This window comes from Botryllus schlosseri, chromosome 6, assembly GCF_051294905.1.
Source record: "Botryllus schlosseri isolate E-star chromosome 6, Bs_hap1, whole genome shotgun sequence".
In the NCBI taxonomy this organism is placed as follows: domain Eukaryota; kingdom Metazoa; phylum Chordata; class Ascidiacea; order Stolidobranchia; family Styelidae; genus Botryllus; species Botryllus schlosseri.
Window position 1 is genome coordinate 27,461,951 of NC_137241.1, and position 27,745 is coordinate 27,489,695.

The window sequence follows — 27,745 nt, forward strand, 5'->3', positions numbered from 1 at the left end:
CAAAACTCATGGAATATCACTGGTTTTCAATGTGGCGTGGGGATGCAAATGTGCTGACCTTTGTTTCAAGCGATCAGTCTACAAAATATTGAAGTGAGCCACGGAACATCTTCAAATCAAAAACTGGGCTGCGACCATAAAATGCTGGGAAGCACTGTGATAGATGGAGCTATTCAGGTGTAGACACTGTCCTCACCCCTATTGGCCCCCCCCCCCCTATGTGCCCTACTGGAGTCTCGGTACGTTTTGCCTGATATATCAGGTCAGCAGTGACGATTCTTCAAGTCAAAGTAATTTGATAAAAAATAATCAAAAAATAAAACATAGTGTGAGCACAGGACACCGATTCCCTATACAGGCCTATGTGTCAATCAATCATCATCATTTTGCACCTTCTTATCTTTTCGTTGTACTGCAATCTTGTGGTGTATGGATCTGGTGAAATTGAGTCATTCCATGTTATAGTTAATCCAGGCCATTTAACCTACTTTCTTGGAATATCATGAAAATTAGTATCCTTACAAAACTTTATTTTCTGATTTGAGAACTTCGATAACCTTCATCAAAATTGGGAAACAAACTGGAACAGAAGCTATCACCGTTCGAAAAATGTCAAAGATTTATTGTAAATTAACCATATTTTCGTCAAATTAGGGTTCTTGAGGATGATTCTTTCACACTTGGTCATTTACATACCCTACTTGATACTTTACCCCTTGTTTGATCCCTGATTTTGTTCATACCTTTAAAAATCACTCATGCTTAAGATCATTTTCAATCGCGGGTATCTCTTTCTGGCCAGGTGGTATTATTCGGTCTAAGGTATCAATGGAAAGCTCTTGTAAAGGACTTTTGAATTCGAGTATAATATTAGTGGATTCTTACTAATCATAACATTAGGAAAATTTGTTGTAGAACAGTCTTGGAAAAATTGTTTTGCTTGTAAAAATATTTGCGTTCATAGTAGGTTGCATTTGTAGTGCGGGTATGAATATTTGTAGTATAGGCGCTGTTTTGGAAGGTGGTTGCGACAAAAAGGTGTTCCATTCCCAAAAGCAAAAATTAACTTCACTGGATGACCTAAATTATGAAGAACAGGAGCTTCTGAGAATGAGGGTTGCTGCAGAATGCGACATCAATACTAGTACTGATCTTTCAACTACTGGTACAGTTTGCACGTTTCACAAGTATAAATTTCTTGACCATTATTCTGCATCATATAAATCCTGCTCTGATGTATTCAAAGTCCACAAAAGACCTATCAAAAACCCCAGTCTTCGCGTCATTAGTTATGACTGGTATATAAAAAATGAACATCACGCCAGCAGTTATAATGTCATTCCGGGGAGGAAACTGTGCAGCAATTGCAGAAAAAAATTGGAACACAGGCTTCCAGACAATCCTGATACATCGGCTAGTAGCGACAGCGAGTTGGAAGAAATCCAATCACAAATTGAAGCAGAATCCTCATTATCTTCTCTGAATGAGAGTCTTAATGCTGTTGGTGAATCTCCAGTAAAGCTGCATGGTCTTTCTCGAAATCGAAGAATATCATATGGTAAAAGAAAAATACAAAAATTGAATCTCAATGTTAAAGCAAAGCTTGCCAAGGTTTTAAAAGTTGATGAGATTCCGGAAGATGTTGAGACGGATAAAGTGGAAAATGAAAATGAAGCTGCTTTGAAAAGTATCATATCAAAAATAAAAGAAAAAATCAATAATCCATGTTCAACAAGAGCTCAAAAAGTTCAAGTCCTAACAATGGCTCCAGGAAATTGGTCAAGGAAGAAGATCTCAGAATTTTTTGGAGTCAGTGAAAGGTTGGCGAGAGATGCCAAAGAGCAAGAAAAAGAAAATGGAGTTTGTTCTTTGCCACCACCACGAAAAGGAAAGACGCTTTCAGAAGAAACAATTCAAAAAGTTGTGAAGTTTTTTGAAAACAGTGAACATAGCACGATGCTGCCAGGGATCGAAGATCGGGTTATCGTTAAAATGGATGTGTATCAACAAAAACGTCTACTTTTATGTACTGTGGAAGAATTGTATACCCTGTTTAAACAGCAAAACCCAGATGTAAAGATTGGATTGTCTAAATTCTTTCAATTAAGACCAAAATGGTGTGTTAGTGCAGGAGCATCTAAGACACATGCAGGGACAGGAGGCAAAGATGAGACACTTCTTGATATTTCAACGCCACTCAAAGAGTAATGCTCTCCGAGCATCCATTTTGGTACCAATGGAAAGCCTGCGATCTGTATTATTCAGTCCTGTCTTTTGAGTTGTATTGAAACATACTCCCGGATTTCTCGGGCTTCAAATATTGTAGGTCAAACGCTTCAACTTACCCCAGGTTGAGGGTAACATGAGAAACTCTGGGTCCAAGATGAGACACACCAGCAATTCTTGTTACAGCACCAGTTTATCCCAAATAGATTCATCAACTGACAACATAACGAAATAAATTTATTGACCACGAACTAATCCACTTTCAGAACGAATTTGCAAATCATTTGTAACGTTAAACGCGATCAAGAGTAGATTGTCTACGGGAGCCAGCAACAATGGGAGTGAGCCATTCTTTTCATGACCTGAGGCTTGTCAGACTGTCCCTTCTGGTCAACTCAGATATCTATGGTACCGGTAATGGTATCAAAACTTTCCTGTCTAGGCCTTTTCAAAAGCAAGTGTATGGCTTGGCTACCATGCAAATATCGTAATCTACGGACTTCATTAATGTCATTTCATGATATGGAGCATTATGGTCGGCATGACATTACAAACATGAATCAGCATAACTTAACTCGAGCTATAAAGATACCATTTTTGGGATATTTCTGTTCAACCGCGAACCTGTCTGCCTCAGTCTACATGGTAAAACTATAGAATGGCATTGTGGGAACAGCATGGTTGAATTGAATCATTCTGTAAATCAAGATATTGTATTTTAAAAAATGTCTCATCTTTGCCTCCTCTTATCTATGTGTCTGCACTGTACCATACATTAAAATGATTTTCTTTCGTGTTCTTTCGTTACATGAAGCCCACATTGAAGAACCTAATAAAAAATATTTCAAAAACCAAAAACAAGCTATCGAGACACGTAACTAAAATGTCACAGGGATAGGCTACCCTCCTCAAAATGAAAAAGTGACTACTGAAGGCCTATCTTCTATCAAGTCAGCTTTTTGGCCCTACACAACCATTGATGTGCATCAATGAGTCTCAATACTCAAGGGAAATGTTTGAATTTCTTCTCTACTGTGGTGATACGATTGTTAATATACAATGTTCGCTCCAATTCTCCAACACTAGTTGATGACGATCACCCATAACAAGTGTCAGACGAAAATATTTGGGTCTATTTCAATATGAAGATATTATTCAATTTTCTTTCAATGCACAGGTTCTTTCATATCTAATAAGCTGTATATAGTTTGGGTGTTTGCGGTATCCTTCAATCATGTGCGAAAAACAAGATCAAGCTTGGCTTGAGGATTCGCTGGAGAAAAATGACGAAGAGGTCTTCAAGATTATACGAAAGGAGAAGGAACGACAGCGGTCCGGCTTGGAGTTGATCGCGTCTGAGAACTTTGCCAGTGCCGCAGTATTACAGGCCTTGGGCTCCTGCCTTAACAACAAATACTCCGAAGGATATCCCGGTGTCCGGTATGTTGTATGATTGAAATCTGTGTTAACCGCGACTCCAGACATTTTCAATATGCCAATTCTAAATCCTCATAATTTTTCAGCTAGTTTGTGCCAACAGAAGGAATACGCGTGTAATCTGGAAATTAGTAGGCCTACATTGAGTTTAAGCCATATGTTGGCCTGCATTATTTAAATTTTAGTGACGGTGATGTCATATTTGGTGACACGATTGTTATATACGATGTTCTTTCCAATACTCTACTAGTTGCTGACGATTACCCCTGACGAGTGTCAACCGAAAATATTCAAGTTTATTTCAGTATGAAAATATTCAATTGTAATATATTCCTTCTCAGAACTCCAGTATGCCTGTAAATCTACTCTGAAAATTATAAGCTCATTACTGTTTAGTTCTATAATGACCATTATTCCCGAGTATACTTCAATATAATTATATTCAATCGTAATACTTCTTCACATCACAGAACTCCGATATTCCTATAAATCTACTCAGAAATTACAGTGTAGTTTTATTATTACCAAGTGGAACTTACTATAATCATAATTTGAAAAAACTCTATACTCCATGAAGAAATAAGAGTTTGCGAAGGTCCACTTGTGCGTAAAACTTAGTAACTTTTGTCACTGCAACAGTAGTATTTGGTGACATTTGAGAATGTTTAGTTCAAGTTAAAGTCGGTGCATTTTCACTAGTTTGGACATCAGCCTATGTGTTTCCCAGCTGCGATTCCAATAAGTGTTAGAGAATTTTAAGACTCTGACTCCGCTTGACTCACATCCCTTCTTGTATTCAGATATTATGGTGGTGCGGAGCACATAGACGAACTGGAGCGTCTATGTCAGAAAAGAGCTCGTGAAGTTTTCAAACTAGATGCTGATAAATGGAGCGTTAATGTACAGCCTTACTCTGGGTCGCCTGCTAACTTTGCAGTGTTTACAGGTACAGTATTCAGATTGTTATGAAATCTGCACAAACAGGTTGCAGGTAGGGCCTACTCACTAGCTGACTATGTTGTCAGGTCACAATCTAGAATCTAGATGGCCATTGTAGGTTTTATTTGTGAAAAGGGAATTGTATGTTATGCTGGCAGTGGCATGGCATCACACGCAGGAGTGTAGTTTTGTAAAACCTTGCTTAAATACCAAGCAGGGAAATTGGTCCTGCGACTTAGAGTATTGTGTCGTTACACGCAATATCAGCACGGGGGATGTGCGAGAGTCGTAAAGACTTTCAAGGCTATTTCTGCGCCTTCCTTGTTCAGCGGCATATGCACATCATGCGCTCATTGCGTGCATATACACAGATGTCGGGTCGGTGTAATTGCCGCAAAAACGTCAATGACAATCATGTTCCTATTTACTGTGGAAAATGTACCATGCTTTCACTAAGGGTAGTCCATTTATTCTGTCTGTTTAATGTTAAAAGTCAAGGCCAATCCAGTCCAGCTGTACACCGTGCTCACTGCTCATAGTACATCTTCCACCCTACAATAAGTGTTGTGCAATATTTATGCTTACGAGCCGGCCGGTATCGGTGGGGATGTTTGTGGAAATATATGTGATGGTTAAATTCTGCATCAAATTTACGTAACATTACAGCAGTGAAAGAAAAAATTGCGCTTCAAGTACTTCCTTTATTTCAAGTGAAAAGGCTGAAGTAACTAAATCTTGTTAGATGATGTTTTCCTGAATGACTCTAGTCGGTAATATTAGGCCTAATCAACAGTCAGTTCTGTAATAGTTTTAGTGCTCTCGAGTTATGAAATTCATCAGCAACTGCTGCACGTCTGTACACTGTATCAAATGCTTTGTATGATACAGTAGGTTCCACTTGTTTTAATATGACACTAGTAGTGTTGAATTTGCTCAATTTCAACATCATGGAACCCTGACATACACCAACACATTACAGTTATGCTATTTAAACTACAACGCGTTAGTGATAAGACATCAGCCACTTGTGCAGACTTAGACAACTAGATGATTTTGGTTGTCTAATTTGAGCAAAATGCCAATAATCTAATTTGTGAAATGTTTCTCTGAACTCTAATTTCAATTCTACCCTAATCGCTGTTTTTCTTGATAATGCTGCAGGAAAAGTGAATGTTGTGAAATGAACCAAACTTGCTGTACAGACATTTGACATTTCTCATGCTTATGAATATGATTTGAATCTGATTTGATATAAACTGAGCTTGGTTCAATGTATCAGTTTTCCAGCAATTCTAATTCTAATCTAATTTGGAAAACTTAATAGTTTTCGAACTCTGCGGTTAGAGCAAATGTGTAAGATATAAACTCGAGTTATGAAAGTGCACAACCGCTTCCAGTTATGTTTACCTCCAGTATTGCATTATCAGCGATTGTACAACCTCACGGCAGAATAATGGGACTGGATCTGCCCGACGGCGGTCACCTGACTCACGGATTTATGACGGACAAAAAGAAAGTGTCGGCGACTTCCATATTTTTTGAATCGATGCCATACAAGGTATATTTACCTACTATTAACTGAAAAGACACGTTGAATTGTGAGCAGCGTTGCTCCGCAGGTTCACCAAGACACTGGCTACATCGATTACGACAGATTAGCGGAAAACGCAAAACTCTTCAAGCCAAAGGTTATTATCGCAGGAGTGAGCTGCTACTCTAGGCATTTGGACTACAAGTAAGTGCAAAGATGAGAGCCTGACCGATCTAGTATTTTCGCGCCGATAACCCAGATATATTCAGCCTATGCTGAAACGATATGGCGTCTAGCTTGAGGCGCATTTTTGATAACTTCAGAGCATTTATTTGAGCGACCTTACAGCCATTGTTAGGCTTGGACCTGAAATAAACCAGAAAGTCTGCATCATGGACACCTGTGAGGCTGTAAGCTATAAGAAATATGTCCGTATTCGTAGTCTAGCAGTCGTAGGTTATAGTTCTCTGTAACTCCCTACTGCCATGTTGTGTTGGGATTGAAGTCACTCAATTTTTGGCGGTGACTCAAGTCAAGCCACGAGTGGCATGATTGAAGCACAATGATCGAGGTACAGATTGATCATTGATACACTGTTAATTATGTAGCGAATATCGAAGTAATTACACCTTTAGCGGGGTATTGTGTGGTCCACATATACACAGAACTACTAGGCCACGCCGGTTTACTGTCCGCCAAATAGATTTCATATTATGAAATCTCATAAAGTTGAAACAAATTGATATGAAGCAATCCACCTGCACCTCCATACATTACAATTTAAGCCTGCGCCAATTGTTGACGAGCAATATAAATGTATAGCTAATATATCAGTCGGATTTAAATTATACAAGAGGTTCGTTAAGATTAGTACTGAGCAAAAAGACACTACTACCATTGATAGAATAATACTAGCCTATGACAACGTAAGCTCTATCTAATCACTATGTTTGCGGTCCAATTTATTTGTGAATTGCTGACAGAGGCTGAGTTAAACCAGACTGTGCATTCGTTGAATGACTGGCTGCTCAGTGCTCACACCTGGTGTGATGACAGTGTGTCGAGCGCATGTGCCTACACTACATACAGGTACAGCAACTTGATCGACACAGATGACTTGAAATTGACTCAAAAATTTTGCTCAAGTCCGCTAGTCAATCCACATTTTGAAGACGCCAAGTCAAGTCATTTTTGCAAACTGACTCGAGTCAACTCAAGTGTGACACCACGAAAATTGCCGATATTATTGCCTCTATTGGTCGATACCGATATTTATTTCAAAGTGTACTATCGGCTCGATATTACCTGCGTGCTGAGCTGATAGGTATCGGTCAGGCTTTAGTGAATATGCTATTTGTCATAATGTGGAATGTGAATGTGCCAAAATTTCTTTTTAGGAGAATGAGGGAAATTGCTGATGAGAACAACGCGTACCTCATGGCTGATATGGCTCATATAAGTGGCCTGGTCGCTGCCGGCATTGTTCCGTCTCCGTTCGAGCACTGCGACATCGTTACGACCACGACTCATAAGACTCTTCGGTAATATTTGGTGATTTGATTGTTAACGTGCAATATCTATATGTTCTTTTCAATTGTATACTAGTTGCTGACGATTACCTCTGACGATTGTCGTCCGAGAATGTTCTAGTTTATTTCAATATGATGTACTATTCAATGATTACTTTAATGCTAGATAGTGTATTGTCGCCTTGAAATCTTGTGTCATTTCGCTAGCGGCCCACGCTCTGGAATGATTTTCTGCCGAAAAGGCGTACGCAAAGTGACAGCCGCCGGTAAAGAAGAGATGTACAACCTGGAGAAGCCGATCAACGAAGCTGTGTTTCCTGGTCTGCAGGGAGGACCGCACAACCACGCGATTGGCGGGGTGGCTGTCGCGCTCAAGCAGGCCATGACCGAGGAATTCATTGCCGACCAGAAACAGGTACCTGTCTGCAGACTTAGATGCGGGGTTGTAACCAAGTGAAAAGGTTGCGAGTCGCAAGTCAATCTCACCTTTATAGTTTTGACTCGAGTCAAGTCGAGTCATTTTCAATGCCAAGTCAGCTAAATGAGGGCCGAGTCCGAGTCTTAGTGTTTTGACTCGAGTCTGAGTCATTATGTTCAGTTTTCAGTCCAATCCTGCTCAATCTACTCTACTCAAGTGACATAGAATGGCTCGCATTTATAAATAGTAATTTTCCTCAGTCTTGACAGTTTCGGGCCCTATTTTCCAAGTGTTAGGACTGATAGACGAAATACTATCATTGTGGTGACTTCACTATTCTTCGAAGTTACAATGAAATGTCTGTCTTCGCTGTCTTGGTCTCGAGACATATGACTTGGTTCGAGTCACCAAAAAGTCATGAGTCCAGTCCTTGCAACCCCTTAGATGACTAGATAATTCTTGTTTTCTAATTGAACTAATTGGAGCGAGATGCCGGTAGACTAATTCTAATCTAACTCGTGAAATGTTTCAATGCTCTCAGATTTTGGGGACCGTATTTTCTTTTCAAATTAGGAATTTAATTCGACTTTGCGAACTCAGTAATGCTAATTCTAATGTAACCAGAAAATAAGGTATCATTTCGATTGTGATATGCTATTCGAAGGGTATGAAATTTGGTATTTATAGGCATCATCCCATCAATTTATTACACGCTCGTACAAAAGATTTTATTTGATTCATCCCGTGGACAGCTGATGGCCGTCGAGAGAGGCTGCTCATTCTTCCATTATGCATCTTAGAGCGATTGTTGATATGCAGTGTTCTTTTCAATTCTCTACTAGTTACTGACGATTACCCCTGATGCGTGACAGCCGATAATATACTGATTTATTTCAATATGACAATAGTATTCAATTGTATATTTGTAGACTATTGCTAACGCAAGACACATGGCCAAATTGCTCTTGGACCGGGGATTCAACGTCGTAACCGGCGGTACCGATAACCACCTCATGCTCGTCAATTTGAAGAATAAGGTCTGCATTAGGTTCGCTTTGTTCAGGAAATTTGTCTGATCTTTGTCGGACTCCTTCAGGGTACCGACGGGAACAGGGCCGACAAGACTTTGGAGGCAATCGGTATCGCGTGCAATAAAAACTCTTGCCCCGGGGACACGTCAGCGTTGAGGCCCAGCGGATTGCGGCTCGGCACTCCGGCGTTGACCTCGAGAGGTTTCAAGGAGCAGGACTTCGATAAAGTTGTTCATTTGATAGACCGGTGAGTTGCATATATCGCAGCAGTAATGCGGCACTTCCAGTTTAAGTACCCAATTCGGTTTTGTCTGCTTTTACTACTTATGTGGTTATGCCTTTTACTACTACCTTTTACACTTTGAAATTTGTAAAGTAGAAAGAAGTAGTGACCTCAGATTAACAACTGAAATTACGTGACCCATCTACTACAATGTACTTTTTGAAACTACTTCAGCACTTTTCAGATCAGCGTTTTCTGCTTAAATTTGAAGTGATTTTGATATATATTTGAAATTGTTACTTCTACTTAGTATATCTCTACTAGTTGCTGACGATTACTCCTGACGAATGTCAGCCGAAAATATTCGGGTTTATTTCAATATAAGCATACTATACAATTGCATATTGATATTCTGTACCTCCAGAAAGCTCTTCCAATTGTACTGTCGAAATTATACCAGTTTTGTTCAAAAAGTATTTGTAACACTTGTAAATTGTCTTGACCGAATTGTAAGCGTCTGCGATTCTGGCACGGTCAGCATCGTCACAAAATGTTTTGTCTTGCATAGCGCCGTGCAATTGACGTTGGACATACAGAATTCGTTGGAGCCCAAAGCCCCTTTCAAGGACTTCAAGGACAAGCTCTACAAGGACCCCAAATTTGTGGAGGAAGTCAAAGCTCTTAAAGGAGAAGTGTCGGCGTTCGCTTCGAGATTTCCTATGCCAGGATTGCCTACATTGTGATTAAAACTCGTTATGGACCTGTGTTTTTGCATCCGCTGCCTGATATTTAAATGTAACGCCTAATCATCGATTTACAATCATTGAAACCCGACTCGATAATTTCTTGAACATGCTTTTTGTCGCTTTGTTGTGTTTTGTTTTGTTCTGCGTTTCTGGTCATGGTCAATAAATGTTGACTCATCAGACTACGTCGTTTTTGGTGGTGGTTTTTGTATTCAAGAGATTCATTCTGCGAGGATCTTTGGAAATTTGTTTGAGAATGTGACAGAATTCCGCCGATCTGTAGTGAATGTAGTAGGATTATTTTCGACGGATTCGGGTTCTTGGGCTAGCGATAGATTTTTCGGATTTGCATGGATTTTTGGATGAGATTCGGCCGGGTTGCTCCCTGAAGACTCGAGCTGTCGGACCGCTCATCACTGGTATCCACACCACTAGAACACTTGTGGAGATATAAGAATCGGTGATTTGGTATAGTTTTATCAAAAAGTCTTCATATAAAGGCTATCTTTCTATCTGTTCACATCGCCACAAGATTGGGGTGGAATGAAGAATGAGTCGTTACAACACAATAGAATAGTATTTCAATGAAGCTAATAAACATGCGGCTGCTGCAGTGATGCACCATATGGACAGAGTGTCCGATATCTAAGTAGTTTATTTTTGGGTTCATAGGTTTTAGGCCCGACCGCACAGCCAACAGCTGTCCTAGACTCGAACCCATGAACCAACACACTAAGGATGGTGTGAACGTGCGGTTTACGTTCGCGTTCTGTGTGTGAACCTCGGAAATTTAGAGGTTCACGTTCACAAACGAACCTTGGTAGGTTCTGGACTGTGAACCTTTTGCATATATTACAATTTCCGCCTCATTATAACATCTTTGGTTGAAATGTATTGCATTTCAACTACGGGCCACTCTATTCACGGCGCTGGCAGCATAACGAGAATCAACACTAAACAAGCATGCACTTTGACAATCTCAAAAATTTTACTTGTTTGTAACTAAAGTTTACTCGAAATATCCAACTTTCCGTTTGTGAATATTTAGTGACTCTGATGTGAGCTTGACCCGCAATCACGCAACATCAAGAGCGAAATAATGTAATAGTCAGCGAATGATGCTTGAACCAGTCAATGAAATTGATAGCGTTTTCTGATGTAAAAAATCTATCAGGCATACGGGGTCAATTTTGATTTCATATCTTTATTGTATCATAAAAACCAAATCCGTGCGATTGGGGTGTTTGCCACTGCTGAATAACTTGTTTAAGGGGCAATGTCGGTAGCAAGTACAGAAACCCGTTTTGCACTCTGCTCAATATCAACGTAGCAATCACCAGACGCCGAATAGGCCCACATTGTCCATCATCATCATCATCATTGGTTTATTAGCAATTTTATCAGTTCAATACACCACAAAAATGCGATACAATGAAAAGACAGGAAGATGTCGAAGCGACAAGGAGTAGTCTATGGAATCTGACACCCACCTTGGCCTAGGCGATGTAAAGAGGAGGCATGCACACTGAATGAAAGTAAAGAAGATAGTATAGAAGAAGAATGCGACAAGAAATAGGGCGGCATGTCATGGGAAGCGAGATCGATAGGTCAGTCGTGGTCCGGTAATCTTGAGGATGGACTGTATTCTGGCATAGACCGTAAGAGAGAGAGAGTCTCGTAAGCTTATATTCCCTTACAAGTCCTCGTCAAATTTGTTGGCAAAGCGACAGTACCCCTGCATTGCGTCATTATGTGGCCCGAATCGTCGCTAGGAATCATGTACATTAATATAGGCTGTCATTTCACTGAATTGTAGGGTTGGAATTAGCAGTATGACGTCATGAGGTTCTCGTTCGTGTTCACACAGAACATTTCAAAAAGGTTCCCGTTCACGCGAACCTGAACCTTTCAGAGGTTCACACCATCCCTACAACACATTATCAGTCGAGATACCGAACATAGCGCTCGAACGAGCCGGCAGGCTCCATCAGTGTTGGGAGAATGGACAACGCTATCTGGCGCTTTTTCTCTTGAGCTACTCTCTCGTTTCGCCAGACAGCATTGTTGCGTCCCAATGCCAATCTCCATAACAATGAAAAATTCGAAGCTGATTGTGGGAGTTCTAGGGCCACGAGCGGAATAAAATATATATTTTCGTAATCAGTGCGGAGTCAGCTTTCGATTGATACCTGTTTTACCAAATTTAATGCTCGGCAAGCCGGTCAAAAATGACCGTCAAATTGCCTGTAGCCAAATGGAAATTGTGACGTGATACAATTTCACTGAGGCGTGAGATTTACTTGTGTCGACACCATATAGGACACTATGATCCCACCAATCGCTTATCTGCAACTGGCATCGGTTACGGCAGTGTGATTCTTACAGTAGGCCTAATATCGTTTCAAGCAAGGAATCCCACCAATCGCTTATCTGCAACTGGCATCGGTTACGGCAGTGATTCTTACAGTAGGCCTAGTATCGCCTAATGTACGTAATATCTACATCATTTAATTTTAGTCGAGTAATGATCGATCTTCTGTGGTTGCTTTGGTCGCGATTCCAGATGAAACAGTATAATCGAAATTGTAGGCAGGGCATCATTCGTCGGTTTGATTGATGATATCCTAGATCCCTTCGGGCGAATGATTATATCAATAGCCTATTTACTTACCAAAACGCTATGGTTGATAGTATATTTGCTGTCTTCATTTTGTTTGGTTGCAATGTCTTCATATTGATTTGTGTAAACAACACGTAAAGGGACCAATAAATCCTTAATAACCTAGTATATCTGAAAAGTCAATGTTTTACTCTATGCATTCCTGTCTAGTTCCGTTGACTTTACTAGGCTTAGTTTATCTGAACAGTCTCCATCAAGGCAGTCATCCATCAACGTTGTAGCCTAACCACGTAATGTAACCGCTTTAATATTGCAGACAATCAAAAATCGATGTTACCTGTGTATTGTCGCTGCGCTATCATATCTGTTGAAAATAATTCATGCGCGCAACCTCGCTTCAATAGTCCCGTTACGCAACATTTCATCTGTACGCCTAGATAAGGTGCTATTTGTTTTGAGTTTTTGCATCCGAAATCCCGGTGCAAATACGTCGATATATCTGTAGCCATACCAAGTATTTTTGTTGCAATTGAAATGAGCGCTGTATATCATGATATATCATTTAGAATTTGTATTGTATCATATAGGTTGCATCCCTGGGCATAATCGAGATATACTTAATGTTGATTGCAATCCGACCCTAGATACATTCGTGGACGCCTAGAACTCTTCTATGTTGCACATATTATAAAAATATGAACTCAAACATTGGTTGCAAACCTTTATTGACGACCTCTCGCCGCTCGGCCGTCAATATTGCGCGGCAATACAAGTTCTAGTTCTATAGTTGCGGATTTTCAAAAGTGAGTAGTTCTTGTTTCTAGTTGCGGATCTTGAAAAGTGACTATTTCTAGTTATATAGTTACAGATTTTGAAAATACGGTAGTTCTAGTTCTACATTTGAAAACAACATTAGTTGCCGAACAACCAGAAAGCAGGTGCCGTCGTTTTGCGTGTATCTAGATTAGGGTTGCATTAAAACACTTTGTTTAAAATCATGTTTTAAGCAGTGTTTTGAACAAAGGCCCTTTAAAAAAATTGTGTTTTTTTTCAAGTTGTAAAATCATGCCATGATTGTGTAAATACTTTCCAAAAAACAGGTTGTATGAGCCTACGGACAAACACCCGATATAGCCGACGTATACGATATGGGATAGTGGAACCCTCAAAATAGTCAGTTCAACAGCTATAGTGCGTAGATATCTCGTCAAAGGGGCTATATTTACCATATATTTTCCAATTCTCAATGTTAATCCACTATGACGTCAAAATTGAATATTCGTTACGCCATGATTTACAAAAGACATGTTTTAAACAAGGGCCTTGTTTTAAACATGTTTGTTATAACTTAATTTTTGTTTTAAATGCAACCCTAATCCAGAGCGGATCGACAAATTCTCTGGTCCTACTCCGATTCTGCGTTTAAGGCTCTGGTCCGACTGCGGTCCGACTCCATGGCCGGATTCTAGAAATGACCGTGATGATCCGCTACGAAAAACTCCGATATTAAATATTGATTGATAACATGACATTAAAATCTCAAAGATCAACTACTACAGCAACCCTTATCTGAAGTAATTATGCCAACTTGGACTTGGCATGGGGTTTATTTCCATGAACGTTTCGCTTTAACTATTGATTCGATTGTGGAAAAGGGTAAGGCTGACAAATTCTTAGTAAAAACTACTGATCCGACTCCGGCTAAAAATGATAAAATGCGGTCGGATATCCAATCCCGCTCGGGTCCATGCTCCGCCCAACTAGATACCGGTGTTATGTTGAATGATGTTTGTGCGATGTACATTGTACAGCCATTACTATAGCTCAGAGCCATCACCACTAGCAGTGGGGTAGGTAGCCAACGGGGTGGGTTTTTGGGTTCGAAATCTCTCCCATTTCAAACTCGAAACGCCGTCCTTTTGAAATGCTGGAGATTCTAAGTATGATAATTTCAATATAATAAAAATCAATTCGTTGCCTAGGAGAATGAAATCCAGTTCCGTACGGTTCTCCACATTTAATGACTTGAGAACCCCTCGCCAGAGGTGGGCAATTATTTTTCGGAGAATGAGAAGCAGGAAATACGTTGGCGGACCAAGTCAAAAGTTTGCACTATATTCTGCGGTGTAATAATTGTTAGATGCCGTTAGTTCTAGTTCTTTTTTATAGTTGCGGGTTTTAAAATATGAGTAGTTGTAGTTCTAGTTCTAGTCTCGAGTTGCCGATATTGAAAAATGAGTGGTCCTATAGTTCTAGTCACAAATTTTGAAAATTGACTATAGTCCTAGTTCTAGTTGCGCTTTCTGAAAAATAAAACCCAGTAGTTTGTACAAGTCTGCTCGCCTACCGAGTACCGACACAGGCTGCATTCGTTTGTCGCTTCCTTTTGTGTTACCCATTCTTAGATTCAATGTGCAACTGTGCAGTGTGCAATGTGCATGCTTCGTATTTACATGGTGTATGCCAAGGTGGGTGCGTCTCTCGTTTCGGCACACTCCTATCTTTTCATTATATCGCAATCTTGTGGTGTATTGGTTTGATAAAAATTTTAATTAATGATGATGATGATGGAAATTTAATACATCCAATTAAGGGAAAACTATATGGGAATAATTAGTTGCATTTGAAGCCGTCGGAACCAATGGATACACCACCGGTTCCGGTCACCGAATGACATCTTTAGGCCAGTTACAATACGAACTGTTGGTATAAGATATACTTCTTCCAGGGACTTCGTGTTATCAAGATATCCCTGACTTCTTCGTGAGGCACAGGCAGCTCATGTAGCCTACTTGTAACAATATCGCGTCCAGCTCATCTCAAATCTTCCTTCGCAATGAAATGGCCATTCCGCTAGAATTTCCAATACGCCGCCAACCATCATATGATTGGCACAATCGCTGAGGCCACGGCTATGTGATTGCCTTGAACACAGCCGCGTAAGGGAATATTTGCAAGATACCCAAGTTTACTATTAGGAGACGTCACGACGAACACACAATTGAACAATATATTCATATTGGAATAACCCGAACATTAATATTTTTGCTGTGACTATAGTCCGGGGCAATCGTCGGCGACTAGAAGCGAATTGCAAATAACATTGCAAATCAACAATCGCAGACTCAATGCCCGAGAACACGTGCTCACTGCTCAGTGCTCACCCTGCCATGTCAAGACAGTGATATCGATTCTCTATTCGGCATGTTTCGAATCATGGTGCCCTTTCAATAGGCTCTTAGCCCTTGTGGCCTAGTTTTCCAATCTTTTTAGGGTTGCATCGACATGTAGGCTAAACACGTTGGGGAAAATCTGAAAAACTGTGAATAAATGTGAATGGGAATTAGAATAAAAAACCTGAATCAACGTTCACCAATTAAAAGTAATTCTTAATTATTTCTCTTCGAACAGCTTCTCCTGAGGGTGAAGATGATATGACTACGCCATCATGATCATGATTACTGATATCCCCTTGTGAATCAATAATGCCATCTTCAGATAGATGCCTCTGTCCAGTTTGTATAGCGAAGTTATGTAGGCAAGCTACTGCAACGATCGCCGGAATCGAGTTTTCAAGTTTCATTCGCATAGGACTGGTTAACATACGAAAACGCATTTTCATAAGTCTGAAGCTATCTTCTATGCAGGCACGGGTTGCGATATGAGCTCGATTATAATTCCGCTCCTGATTTGTCTTCGGTTCCAGTAATGGAGTCATGAGGTATTTCCTGCAACCGTATCCGCTGTCTCCAAGAAGCAGGCCATCACCGTACCTATCGCTTTCAAATTCATCTCGCAAAACGGAGTTATCGAATATTTGTGAATCATGACTTGAACCTGGCCATCTGACGACAATATTAGTGATTTCTCGCTTCATATTGCAAACCATTTGCACATTGAGCGAAAAGAACCCATTACTATTTCGGAACACTTCGGCATCGCCACCACTTGGACACACGATTGGAATGTGCGTGCCATCGATGCAGCCAATCACTCGTGGAAATCCTGCTATGGCATAGAAGTCCTCCTTCACAGAATCTTCATTTCCATGAAATGCTATGAAATCCCCACGCTTACTCGCTATGCACCTGGAAATTCGGTGAATATGGCGTCGAGCTGTATGGCGTGACACACCAATTAGGTCCCCATCTGTCATTTGGATATGGCCATACGCAAAAAATCGCAACGCAATCGTAAGTTGCAATAATGGATCTAAGGAGTGACCTCTCACGTCGAATATGTCGTTGTCAATTCGAATTTTGTCCAGCAGCAACAAAACTCGATCTTTCGTAAAACGAAACCGTTCCTCAAACTCTCTTTCGCCATACAAGCTGAACGGATTCTTCACGTCTACCAATCTTCTCTTACTAAGACGAGCTGACGGGACTTCGTCCTTGAGATTTTTCGCCAAGCCAACAACGTCTACATCTTCCATCCTTTACCTGCGAGTGACGAGACGACAAATATAAGTACGGTTCGTTGACGAAGCAGATTGTAGGATATAGATATGCCCTATGGGCTGAGATCATAAAGGTAGCTTATCCGAGAGAATGCTAATCGTCTGATGAAAAACTTATCGGTAATCGTTTATATAGCTCAGCGAGGCAACCTACTTTGCTGAATTAAAACGTCACTAGACGACTCGTGATCGTGATAATCCTTGCGCAAAATATTATCCAACTTTATGAGTCAGCAGTTTTGATTGAAACGGATTACACTTTACAGAACATAGATATGTTGTTCTGCAATGAGGCGTGCATAATTAGTTTATTGTGCGATTTGAATGAAGCCATTGTACAGCAGACAATCGCCACGGTCATTATTGCAAATATGTCTGCGTATGAACTTTACGCAGTGTACCGTACGGTTTGTCCTGGTTCGTTAAGTCAACGCCATGAGCTGCGATCAACCGATTTCCTTAATCCCGCGTTGCTAAATCCCGATGAACGCGATAAAACCGACTCTCTAATCAACACGACTTTATGATATCCGCCAGAAATGTTTGAATTCACGGCCGTTTCCTGGTCTGATTCTATAGCTCCAGGGGATGAATACGTCTAGCTGGGGCAGTGGTTCTCAACCTTTTTGTCTTCGCGGATCCCTTTCGGACCGTCACGGACCCCCGCGGACCCCCACGAAGCTTTAGTTCAAATTTAGCTCAATTATCGTGTAATCGTCATCTGTCTTGTGCAAATGATAACTGCTGCAGGCTGAGTGACAAACAGCAACGAAATGACTTTTCTTGAAAATAAGATCATACTATTCATGTAGAAATTTGGTTGACTTTTATTATTTTAATGTGAATTCTGCAACTGCATTTCTTGAAATACGTGGTCGACTGGTCGTATCTTGAAAATCTGCGCCTCAATTTGATAACAAGTGCCGAAAACCAATTTCTACAAATACAGGTGTCGACGAATGTAATGTTAACGCGTAACGCTTCCGACGACACATTTGGGTATGCTCGCAACAAATATGGCACTAAAATTGACAAACAAATTTTTTAGATGAAAATATTACGTCAAGCCTGGTTATTTCTATCTAGCACAGGGGCGGCCAACCCGTGGCCCGCCGGTCAATTATCGAAACTATAGTTACATTATCAAAAATAAATTACCCAGGTAATTTATTGTGAACTTGCAAGGCCAACCAAAAATTAGATTAGTCAGACCGCAAAATTTGGGATGTTCTGACTAAAATATCAGTTCCGAGGTATTGGCGTATCCAGGGGCCAGCCATATTTTTCGTAGATCCTCGTATATGACGCCATAAAGTAGAATATTCCGCGTATTCGCCGAAATCATCGATATTGAAAAGTCCAAGTGCCGAAAAATCGTTGAACTTGCCAAATGAGTCCAGCGGTCTGCAGAGGCGACCCACAATTTATGCAAGTAACATTATAGTTGACCGAATTCATTCATAAACATTGAAAAATTTTCGCGCTGCACGTGTCTAGGTTATGGATGCACAGCACACTGAGTCTTCATGCCATAATTGTTATTGATTTTGATGCGTATTATTATAAGTATCGTTTTCACCATTACCCAATCAGGTAAAGGTCATCAACATTCAAGTGGCCCACGCAACGGTTCGTAAATCTCATCTCATCTCAATTTATGACAGAATAAGCAGTCGACCATATCATGGGATGTAAATGATAGTATTGATATGGAATGCGATAGAAATTCTTTGTTTACTCGAACACCCCGTTTTAGAGAATGGCATGGCATGGCGCCCTCCCCCATATTATAAGACACCTGGTTCAGCCGAAGAGCAAGAGATCGGAGAAGTTGTGTCGGATACGGCTTTAACACTTTGCGCGATTAGTATATGTTAGGGTTACCATCAGTGGCGGCTCGTCCTATAGGGAAACTGGGGCATTGCCCCACCTAAAATTCTGTTCAATAACAATGATTTACTATTTATATACGCTCAGCAATCAATATATAGCGAAATCACGACAAAAATCGCATTCTTTTTGTGCTTTCGCTTGTAAATGCCAATATATAGCGAAGTCTCTACGAAAATCGAATTATCTTCTGTGTTTTCGCTTTGTAAATGCTTAACCGGGGCTTGCCCCGGTAGCGCTCATAATAAGCTTTCACTGTCTGTTCTCTCAAAGCCGCTCATAATAAAGAAACGGTGAACTACTCTCTCTTATTCATCTAATTACCGAGCAACCGGGGCAACTTGACAAGTCGCCCTGCCAGTGTGATGTAACAATGGTATATAAACCTGAACTATGTTACCGTCCTATGCGTTGGGTCGACCTTTGCTGGTATAAGGCGATTTTGACGGTGTTTCGCAACATAATAATTCTTGAAACTTGGTATGTTATGTCGTGATGGTGGTATTTAACACTGCTCCAAGTTTCAGGGTTGCTACTTAAAGTTTAGGGTAGTAATTTCGTTTCCAAAGTTGACTGTGTGCTGATCCGTCTTGTATCGCAAACAGATTTTACTCAAAAGCGGGTATTGGTCTCCATTGATTTTGACGATGTTCCATACCGATATCGGTGATGACATTTGGCATAGTAAGTCTTAATATTATAACGAACGCTGTACCAAGTTTTAAGTTTATCACCGAACTATGTGGTGGTAATTTCATTTCTAAGTCGAGTGAGACCTGACTCGTCATTTATCGCTAACAGATTTTACGCAAAACCGGTATTGGTCTTTATTGATTTTAACGATAGGCCTACTCCGTATCTAGATCGGTGATGAGCTTTTGGACAGTATGTCTTGATTTTAGTAACGAAGCTGTGCCAAGTCCCGAGGTTGACACTCAATGATTAGGGCTGTAATTTCGTTATCGAGGTCGAGTATGGTAGAGATATCTGACAGATAGGCCTAACTACCGCATTGCGGATTTCACGCAAAAGCCAGTCTTGGTCTGTGCTAATTTTAACTGAGTTTCATACTGAGATAGGGGATGAGATGATGGTCTCATGAAACAGTTTACTAAGATTCTCGGTTTACATTAAAATATTTACTTTATTTTATATTCTCCAATATCAATTTCACCGTGAAATTGTGGCCTTCAAGCCATTTGCTTACAACCCCCTGTCAAGCGGGATAGCTAGTTCGTTTTCGATGACGGCTAACAGCTGATGACTAGATCAGCCTATTCCTCAATTCCTATAGTTGAAGAATCGCTTTCTTTCAACTTTGCTGAAGTAATTAGGCTCGATGCGTTAGATGTGCTCATGATTCTCAACGCTCTCATTCTGGGTATTCCAGATTTCAATGAGCTCGTCATTAAACTTTTTGCAACTATGAAGCGAGTGGCGCAGTTGGTTAAAACACTGCAGTCACGACACCAATGGTTGGTGGTTCGAGTCACGGCTCTGCCATTTTTCTATGTGTCGGAGGTTTATCTGGGCTCCTCATCGCCGATCCCGCTGTAACACAGCGCATTGAAAAGCCCAGACGAAGAGAGAGCCGAACTCTTGAAAGATGGCAGCTAAAGATCGCGTTCCAGGAGCAAAAAGCACAAAGACTTCTGACATTTATGAAATTGATGTACTGGGCGCAAATGACTATAATAGCGATAAGCGCCAATGATGTAATAAAACAAACAAACAAACAACTATGAAATCACGCCGCGCGCAATAGGCCTACTAATACAATGTTACAATATGCAGGTATCAACTACTGTACTCAATATTTTCTTTCGAATAATTTGAAATACGTAAGCTATATTAACCATGCCTAATGTCTATACCCCATACAAACCGTGTGTGACCACCACGAAGTCACATTTTCACGTAGGAATACACTATTGTGGCGTCATTTATACAATTAAAATCGCGTGCATCCCTTGCCCCACCACCCGATATTGTCACGAGCCGCCACTGGTTACCATATTTTTGTGGAGCAAATTCCGGACACTCTTTAGCGCCCACTAGCGAATTTGAAAATGAGGTATAACACATTGCCTGTCAATATGACGTCACACTAGCAAAGCATTGCCATTCGACTGTATACAGGAATGGAGTGGGATATAGGTCATGAATTGGGCCATCTGTAATGTGAGCTCTGGTGATTGCTACTTGTTAGGGTCTGCAATAGATTCCTCCACGGGCCGGATCAAATCATCTGGCGGGCCGTGTCTGGCCTGTCAGGATTGTGTTTGGCAGCCCTGCTATAGGCTACTCTTAGGTCGGTGCGGCTATCTATCCGTTTATGTGTTTTAATCAGGTCCGAAACAACATTCTTTCTGTCCCCTTCCGCCCAAAAAAACACTGATCTTTGGCTTACCATAGGGCAGTGGTTCCCAGCCTGTGGTACGCGTACCACTAGTGGTACGCGAAGGTCTTCCAGGTGGTACGTGGGTAGATTCTGCGTTTTTGTTTTCTACAGAAGGGAGTTATTAGTTCATGTGGGGTTGATTTTGAGTTTTTTGAAGCCGTCGTCGTGGTAAGGTCGTCGTCGTGGGTAGGGGTAATCCCACCAATGACGGCCTACGTCAGGAACGGGCAACATACGGCCCGCGGGCCGGATACCAATTTTCCTTGTTTGGTGGATAAATACGCGAATAATGTATATATTCTGTAATCCGGCCCGCCAAGAAGCCTACTTCATTTACCCATATCCGGCACGCCGACCGGAGAAGTTGCCCGTCCCTGGTCTACGTAGAAGAGCTCTAGTCGTAAAGCATTGGGATTCTTACCTAACCAAATTCCGTTTTAATATATTTGACCATACGAATTCTAAATGATCCACTGCATAAGTCACCTTGATATGGGCAGTTTATGTTCTGTTTCTCTGCCTTCGGCAACTCAACACAGAGAAAACATTTTGACCGCCTTCGGCGCGCGTAACTTATGTATGTGGTACGCGAGCACTTCATAAAAACTCGAAATGGTACGTGGTTGGAAAAAGGTTGGGAACCACTGCCATAGGGTATAGTCGATGTAACTTGTGGGGCACTTACTATATGCATTTGGCTGTTAAATTTTATGTATGAATTATGTCGATAATATTGAATTTTCCATAGATTAGGCTACTATAAAATGCACCAGCAGGTTGCACATCCGGTGATTTCCAACCTTTCATGGTCGCGACCTCATTTCTCACTTAAAAATGTTCAGTGGCAAAGCTCAAAACTTGATAATCCGATTACTAAAAAAATCAGCTTGCCCTAACTTACTCACGGCCTATAGGAAGCTGATTACGTCCAACATCATCGCGATCCCCAGATAAAAGCGGACGACACCAAGATTTGGAACCACTGTCTGTGACTGAATCATCCAATCGGCCTTAACCAACTCTAGCAATATACCGTTAGCTTATAATTGTGATTACAATCAGGCTTATTCAGTAAATTATGGTTATTATTATTTTATTTATTTATTATATTTTATTTTATTTATATTTATACTTATTTATTTATATTTTATTCAAGCCTTCAAAATTCCGGACATTTAGGCATATTTTAGAAATTCCTCCCGGACGCAGATTTTTCAGTGAAATTCCGGACATGTCCGGGAAATTCCATACGTATGGCAACCCTAGTATACGTTAATTAGAAATATGACAGATCGTAAAAATGCATATAGTGTATAGCTTTATTTTCGGAAAATGTAAGTCATTACTACACTTGCTTTTGTACTTCAACATGTATGTTTTCCAGACAAAAGAACTGAAACTATGATTAGAACTCAACGTATAATACTTGTAATTGAAAGAAAAATGCAAATATTACTTCTAAAAAGCGGAAAATATATTTCATGTCCTTTGTCAAGAAAGTTTCAACGGTGGTCTGCTAAGACAGGTCTAACGTTAAAAAAAAAGTCAAAGTCCATTTTTCCAGATTAGGACACGTCATGGGCTGCTAGGTAGGCTTATAATAGGTTATTGCTAGATCGCAAAACGATATTTTCAAACGTTATAGGGGGCCATACTTACTGTAATGAAATATTTGGTATAGGCGACAATGCGGTGTGGACGGAACCACGCAATCCGGTATCTGAATTATATTCAGCGATACTTTCGTTAAAACATATTTGTCACTGTACACGAAGCGCAACGAAAATTATGGGTATTACATGACTTTTATGAAAATTAAATGTTGGTACTACGTGAAAACGGCCCCGAAATTCCTTAGGCCATCTTTCCTATTGGGGGATTAAACTTCTTCTACTTGACAAACTGAAAATAGCGAAAAGTAAGTGAGTAGTTAATAGAATATTACGAAGTGGAAGTAGAAGTAGCGAAAAAAAGATATACTTGAGTAAGTACCAGAAGTAGAGGAAAACTACTTGAGTTCTTCGAAAAAGTAAAAGTACTTCGTTACTGACCACCTCTGAGTAGAATAGGATGGAATGGGCATGTGTTCGCTGTTAGTGTTCATCTTGCGATATCTGTTTATAATGATTGTTTAGGAAACCGCCGCGAAAGCTCATATACATCTCATACATCCTAAGAGATGCTTATAAATAGCGCAGCGTACTTAATTGCAGGCAGGGCCGTGGCCAACGGGTCTCGTGGGCGTGGTGGGGAGATCGAGTTTGAGAATCACTTTGCTAGATGGTGGTCCGGTAACCTCGAGCCCTGATTAGTATTTAGAATTTCGATACGTGGCCCCCTTGGCCTAGCCTATAGGGGAGACCGGGGACAAATGTAACTAGGGGCAAATGTAACAATCGACCTCACCGCTAGTAGGATGGAGAAATCAGCTTGATATTTTAAGTGCGCATGCAGTAGTTATCTCTCCTATTATACCTGGAGTTACGTTGAGCTACGATGCGAAACCCCGGAATAATTTGCAAAAAACGAAATTTTTGACCCCTGAGTAAAGTTTTTCTAGTCTGGAATAATTTGTCTAGACGAATAGTACCTCAAGTAGTTACAACGTAATATGTGTAGCTGGAACAATGTTACTATAGTCTACCGTGGTGATAGAAAGAATAGGACTTGCATCGCCGGGAAGGTACCATACTGAGACGCTAATCATGGTCGAGAGTGTCAGGGGCAATCGTAACACTCTGTTACTTTTGCCCCGTTACAATATGTTAACAATTCTGAATGTCTTTGTTCATATGTTGGTATTACCATTCATCTACTGCAGGATAATCTTGCAACAGCCAGAAGTTCAACAGAACAGATACTACCTTGCGATAGCAATTCTAACACGATCATCTGGCGAAACGGCCATACAATAGTGTTGATGCGAATCTGACGGTTCGGTTATTTTCGTGATTCAACCACCCTTTATCATGTTGATCGACTTTTGGTGTGTCGAACTTCAATAGTCATGGCTTAATTCTCGTCCTCTGACTATGATCATGGCCAACTTACATTTTGATATTTGATGTTAACAATTTATGTTAATTTTCTACAGCACAGATAAATGTCATTATAGCTTTGACGCCACACAAAGTTGCGTCCTCGTTTTACTATAATATCATCGGCCCATTCAACCAAGATATGTTAGCCAGGTCGGTTTCACACCTTCGCAGGTGACCGAATGACCAACCCATTATGCCCACTGAACAACAGAACCTTGGTAGAAGAGGCCGAATATGTGTAGGGAGATGATAGAATGAATGTGTCTCTTGTACACTTTAAGCTTGAACAAGACACGAAGGGTGATATTGCATTCAGATGCCATAAATGCGATGGGGCGTAGCCTGGAAGCGTTCAAACGTCTCTTCCTTTAGTTTCATGCAATATTGCAATTTTTGCTTCCGTTTTCGTTGTTCATTTAGTTTCTGTTTAGTTTTAAATAACACTGTTACAATTGCCCCGCAAGGGTGGTACAATTGCCCCTGGGTACGGGGCGATTGTAACATTTGAGCAGCGATTTTTGTGACCCAAAATTTCCATGATTGATTGTTGATTGAGTTCCAATTTGGTTTTCATATCAACTATCGAGTTGTTGGCTTCTTTATATAAAACTTTGGAAGTGAAATTTCCACGAGAAAAACACGTAATGTTGGAAAATACGAAAAGTGTTACAATTGTCCCCGGTCTCCCCTATATGAGCTAAAATTCCCCCCTTTGACTAAAAAAGGTGCTTTTAAACGCTCAACCATTTGCTGACAGAGCAATTACTGGCCAAACATATTCAGATATGTCCGAACTATGTCGAATGCGGACCGCACTACACTTTGGTAAAGTAGGCTACAGCTAAATTTGACTTGTTCATTATTACCGGTCGGGTAGCCGCTGACGAAAAACAAATCACCAAGTCCGCTTGCTATGGCCTTGAGTCGTATCGTTGAATTTGATGTTTTTCACATTAGCTCATATGTTGGCTTGAAAAGGTAGCTGCCTTGTGCTGAATTCGGCTTGACTTTTTCCTGCGTAGTAGCAATTTGGTCGAGAGGCTGTCGCGGGCCCAACGAAATCGTCTCGCGGGCCTCACGTTACCAGCGGGTGTAATACCTACGGAAGGCATTTGAACCTACACCCAGCTTAAAATCCGATGAAGAAACATAAAATTATAAAGAACTAGTTTCTACTTGATGATGATGACTTAACGTTACCATAAAAATCTAAAAACCTTGTGAACCCAGTATGTTTGTTTTCAGGTGTTCATGGTGTGTGTTGACCACTATGGTCATTTACACCATTCCCATTTCCTTCATATTTTTACCGTAGCTGCCGACTTATAGCACGGCCAACTTCTAGGCTTTAATGAGACACCGCAAACACGGATGAGATGGCATGGGGGAGCCTAGATAAACCCCAAACGCTTATGCAGGGATTCCGGAGTCGACCCCGGTCGGACTCGAACCCCCAACCCATTGGTGTTGCAGCTGTGGATTATACCATTGCGCTATCTCACTACACATTGTGAATCCAGACTATATTCAAATACAACGCCGAAGCCAGATTCCCCCTAAAAATTTCAAAATTTCCTCGGTTGGGAACCACTAGCCTAGGCCAAGGTGGGTGTCTGATTCCATAGACTACTCCAAGTCGCTTCGACACCTCCCTATCTTTCCATTGTATCGCGTTTTTGTGGTGTATTGAACTGATAAAAATTGCTAATAAATCAATTATGATGATACGAATGATACGAATATTCTCAGTTCTTGCTGAGCCGCGAATGATTGACAGGCCACGCAGTTACCGGTGGCGGTCTCGTTCTTCAGGGGACATCATTGGCGCGTAACACGGAAGTGTGATGCTGTGCAAAACTGGAAAAGTGGTATTGTTGGCGGCGATGGTATTGTTGGTTGTTGCAGCTTGGCTTGTGTTGTTAGTTATGCTGTGATTTGCTGTATTTGCTAAGCTTTTTGATGTTAAATTTGAATTTATATTATGTAAAATATATTTTTGATTTTTAAAACAGCGGTAGCAGGTATGCTGCGAAATAGTATAATTTCGCATGTTAGTTTGGCTGTCTTAATTTCCTATTCATATTCAAGTAAAGTGGATAGGCCCCGCGGAGTGTCTTTGACAAGTGAGTAACTATATTTCTCACTAAAGTAATTACGGAAAATCACTTACGCTATCTGTTTGACTGTGCTTGTACTTATGGTAATGTGTACTGGCAAATTCATTACGAAAAGTAAAAAAGGTTAACATTTTGTAATTGTACTTGGAGGAGTTTGGTCAACTTTGAATAAATGGCTACTATAGCTGATTTCAGTGACCAACTCACATTTAGAATAGGCTACCAAATCAAGGCTATACTTGATGTTTAACAATTGTGCTTGTTTTCATCAAAAGCATCAAGTGTATAAGCCTGCTACTGCTGCTAGTGATTTATCCAATTTCTGAACTGCGCTCATACATAATATACATAATGATATATTGAATAGTATATTCATATTAAAATGAACCCGAATATTTTCGGCTGACACTCGTCAGGGGTAATCGTCAGCAACTAGTAGAGAATTCGAAAGAACAGCGTATATCAACAATCGTAACACAAAATATGACGTCACCAGCACGAAATGTCGAATACGAGAGCGTTCAATGTACTATTTTTAAATGATACACGAACTCTTTTTGTTGACACAGCCTTGGCTGGTGTATTTTGATAAAAGTCGACTCCAAGGCGCACAAATGAAAGTGTGAGCGACCCTTTCCGAGTATGCGAAATCTGTCGTCTCGATAATTTTTCGCACAGGCGGGATTATCCAACAAGTGTTTGCCAATTGCAGAATTTATGGCCTTTGATTGGTGAAAAGCTCACCCTTAACTCACCCGCTCAAGATTGATGCGGACCAATCAAAGGCCATAAATTGTGCAATTGGCAAACACTTGTTGGATAATCCCGCCTGTGCGAAAAATTATCGAGACGACAGATTTCGCATACTCGGAAAGGGTCGCTCACACTTTCATTTGTGCGCCTTGGAGTCGACTTTTATCAAAATACACCAGCCAAGGCTGTGTCAACAAAAAGAGTTCGTGTATCATCTAAAAATAGTACATTGAACGCTCTCGTATTCGACATTTCGTGCTGGTGACGTCATATTTTGTGTTACGATTGTTGATATACGCTGTTCTTTCGAATTCTCTACTAGTTGCTGACGATTACCCCTGACGAGTGTCAGCCGAAAATATTCGGGTTCATTTTATTATGAAT

At 40.6% G+C, this 27,745-nt stretch overlaps 2 protein-coding genes and 1 long non-coding RNA gene across 4 annotated transcripts in view; 2 read left to right on the plus strand and 1 right to left on the minus strand.

Moving 5' to 3' along the window:
* Positions 1 to 27,745, plus strand: part of LOC145441917 (glucosidase 2 subunit beta-like) — a 109,138-nt gene that overhangs the window by 66,306 nt on the left and 15,087 nt on the right. For both annotated transcript variants that reach the window (XM_080319872.1, XM_080319873.1), the window contains exon 2: positions 26,502 to 26,614. In XM_080319872.1, the coding sequence (XP_080175998.1) occupies positions 26,515 to 26,614 (100 nt within the window). In that variant the 5' untranslated portion in view covers positions 26,502 to 26,514. The remainder of the gene's footprint in view (positions 1 to 26,501; positions 26,615 to 27,745) is intronic.
* Positions 1 to 27,745, minus strand: part of LOC145441931 (uncharacterized) — a 110,028-nt gene that overhangs the window by 62,465 nt on the left and 19,818 nt on the right. The gene's annotated exons all lie outside the window — the stretch shown is intronic.
* LOC145441920 (serine hydroxymethyltransferase, cytosolic-like) lies at positions 3,404 to 10,262 on the plus strand. The gene is made up of 9 exons (XM_080319876.1): positions 3,404 to 3,666; positions 4,464 to 4,609; positions 6,030 to 6,160; positions 6,222 to 6,337; positions 7,531 to 7,674; positions 7,870 to 8,077; positions 9,010 to 9,117; positions 9,177 to 9,358; positions 9,903 to 10,262. The coding sequence occupies exons 1-9, from the start codon at positions 3,461 to 3,463 to the stop codon at positions 10,075 to 10,077; spliced, it is 1,416 nt and encodes a 471-aa protein (XP_080176002.1). The 5' UTR covers positions 3,404 to 3,460; the 3' UTR covers positions 10,078 to 10,262.

What these genes read in the sequence shown, in the direction of transcription:
- LOC145441920 (XM_080319876.1), top strand. Translation starts at nt 3,461, where the DNA reads ATGTGCGAAAAACAAGATCAAGCTTGGCTTGAGGATTCGCTGGAGAAA. An exon ending in TTGAATCGATGCCATACAAG is followed by an intron (nt 6,161 to 6,221) that starts GTATATTTACCT and finishes GTTGCTCCGCAG; the next exon opens with GTTCACCAAGACACTGGCTA. An exon ending in GTTGTTCATTTGATAGACCG is followed by an intron (nt 9,359 to 9,902) that starts GTGAGTTGCATA and finishes TGTCTTGCATAG; the next exon opens with CGCCGTGCAATTGACGTTGG.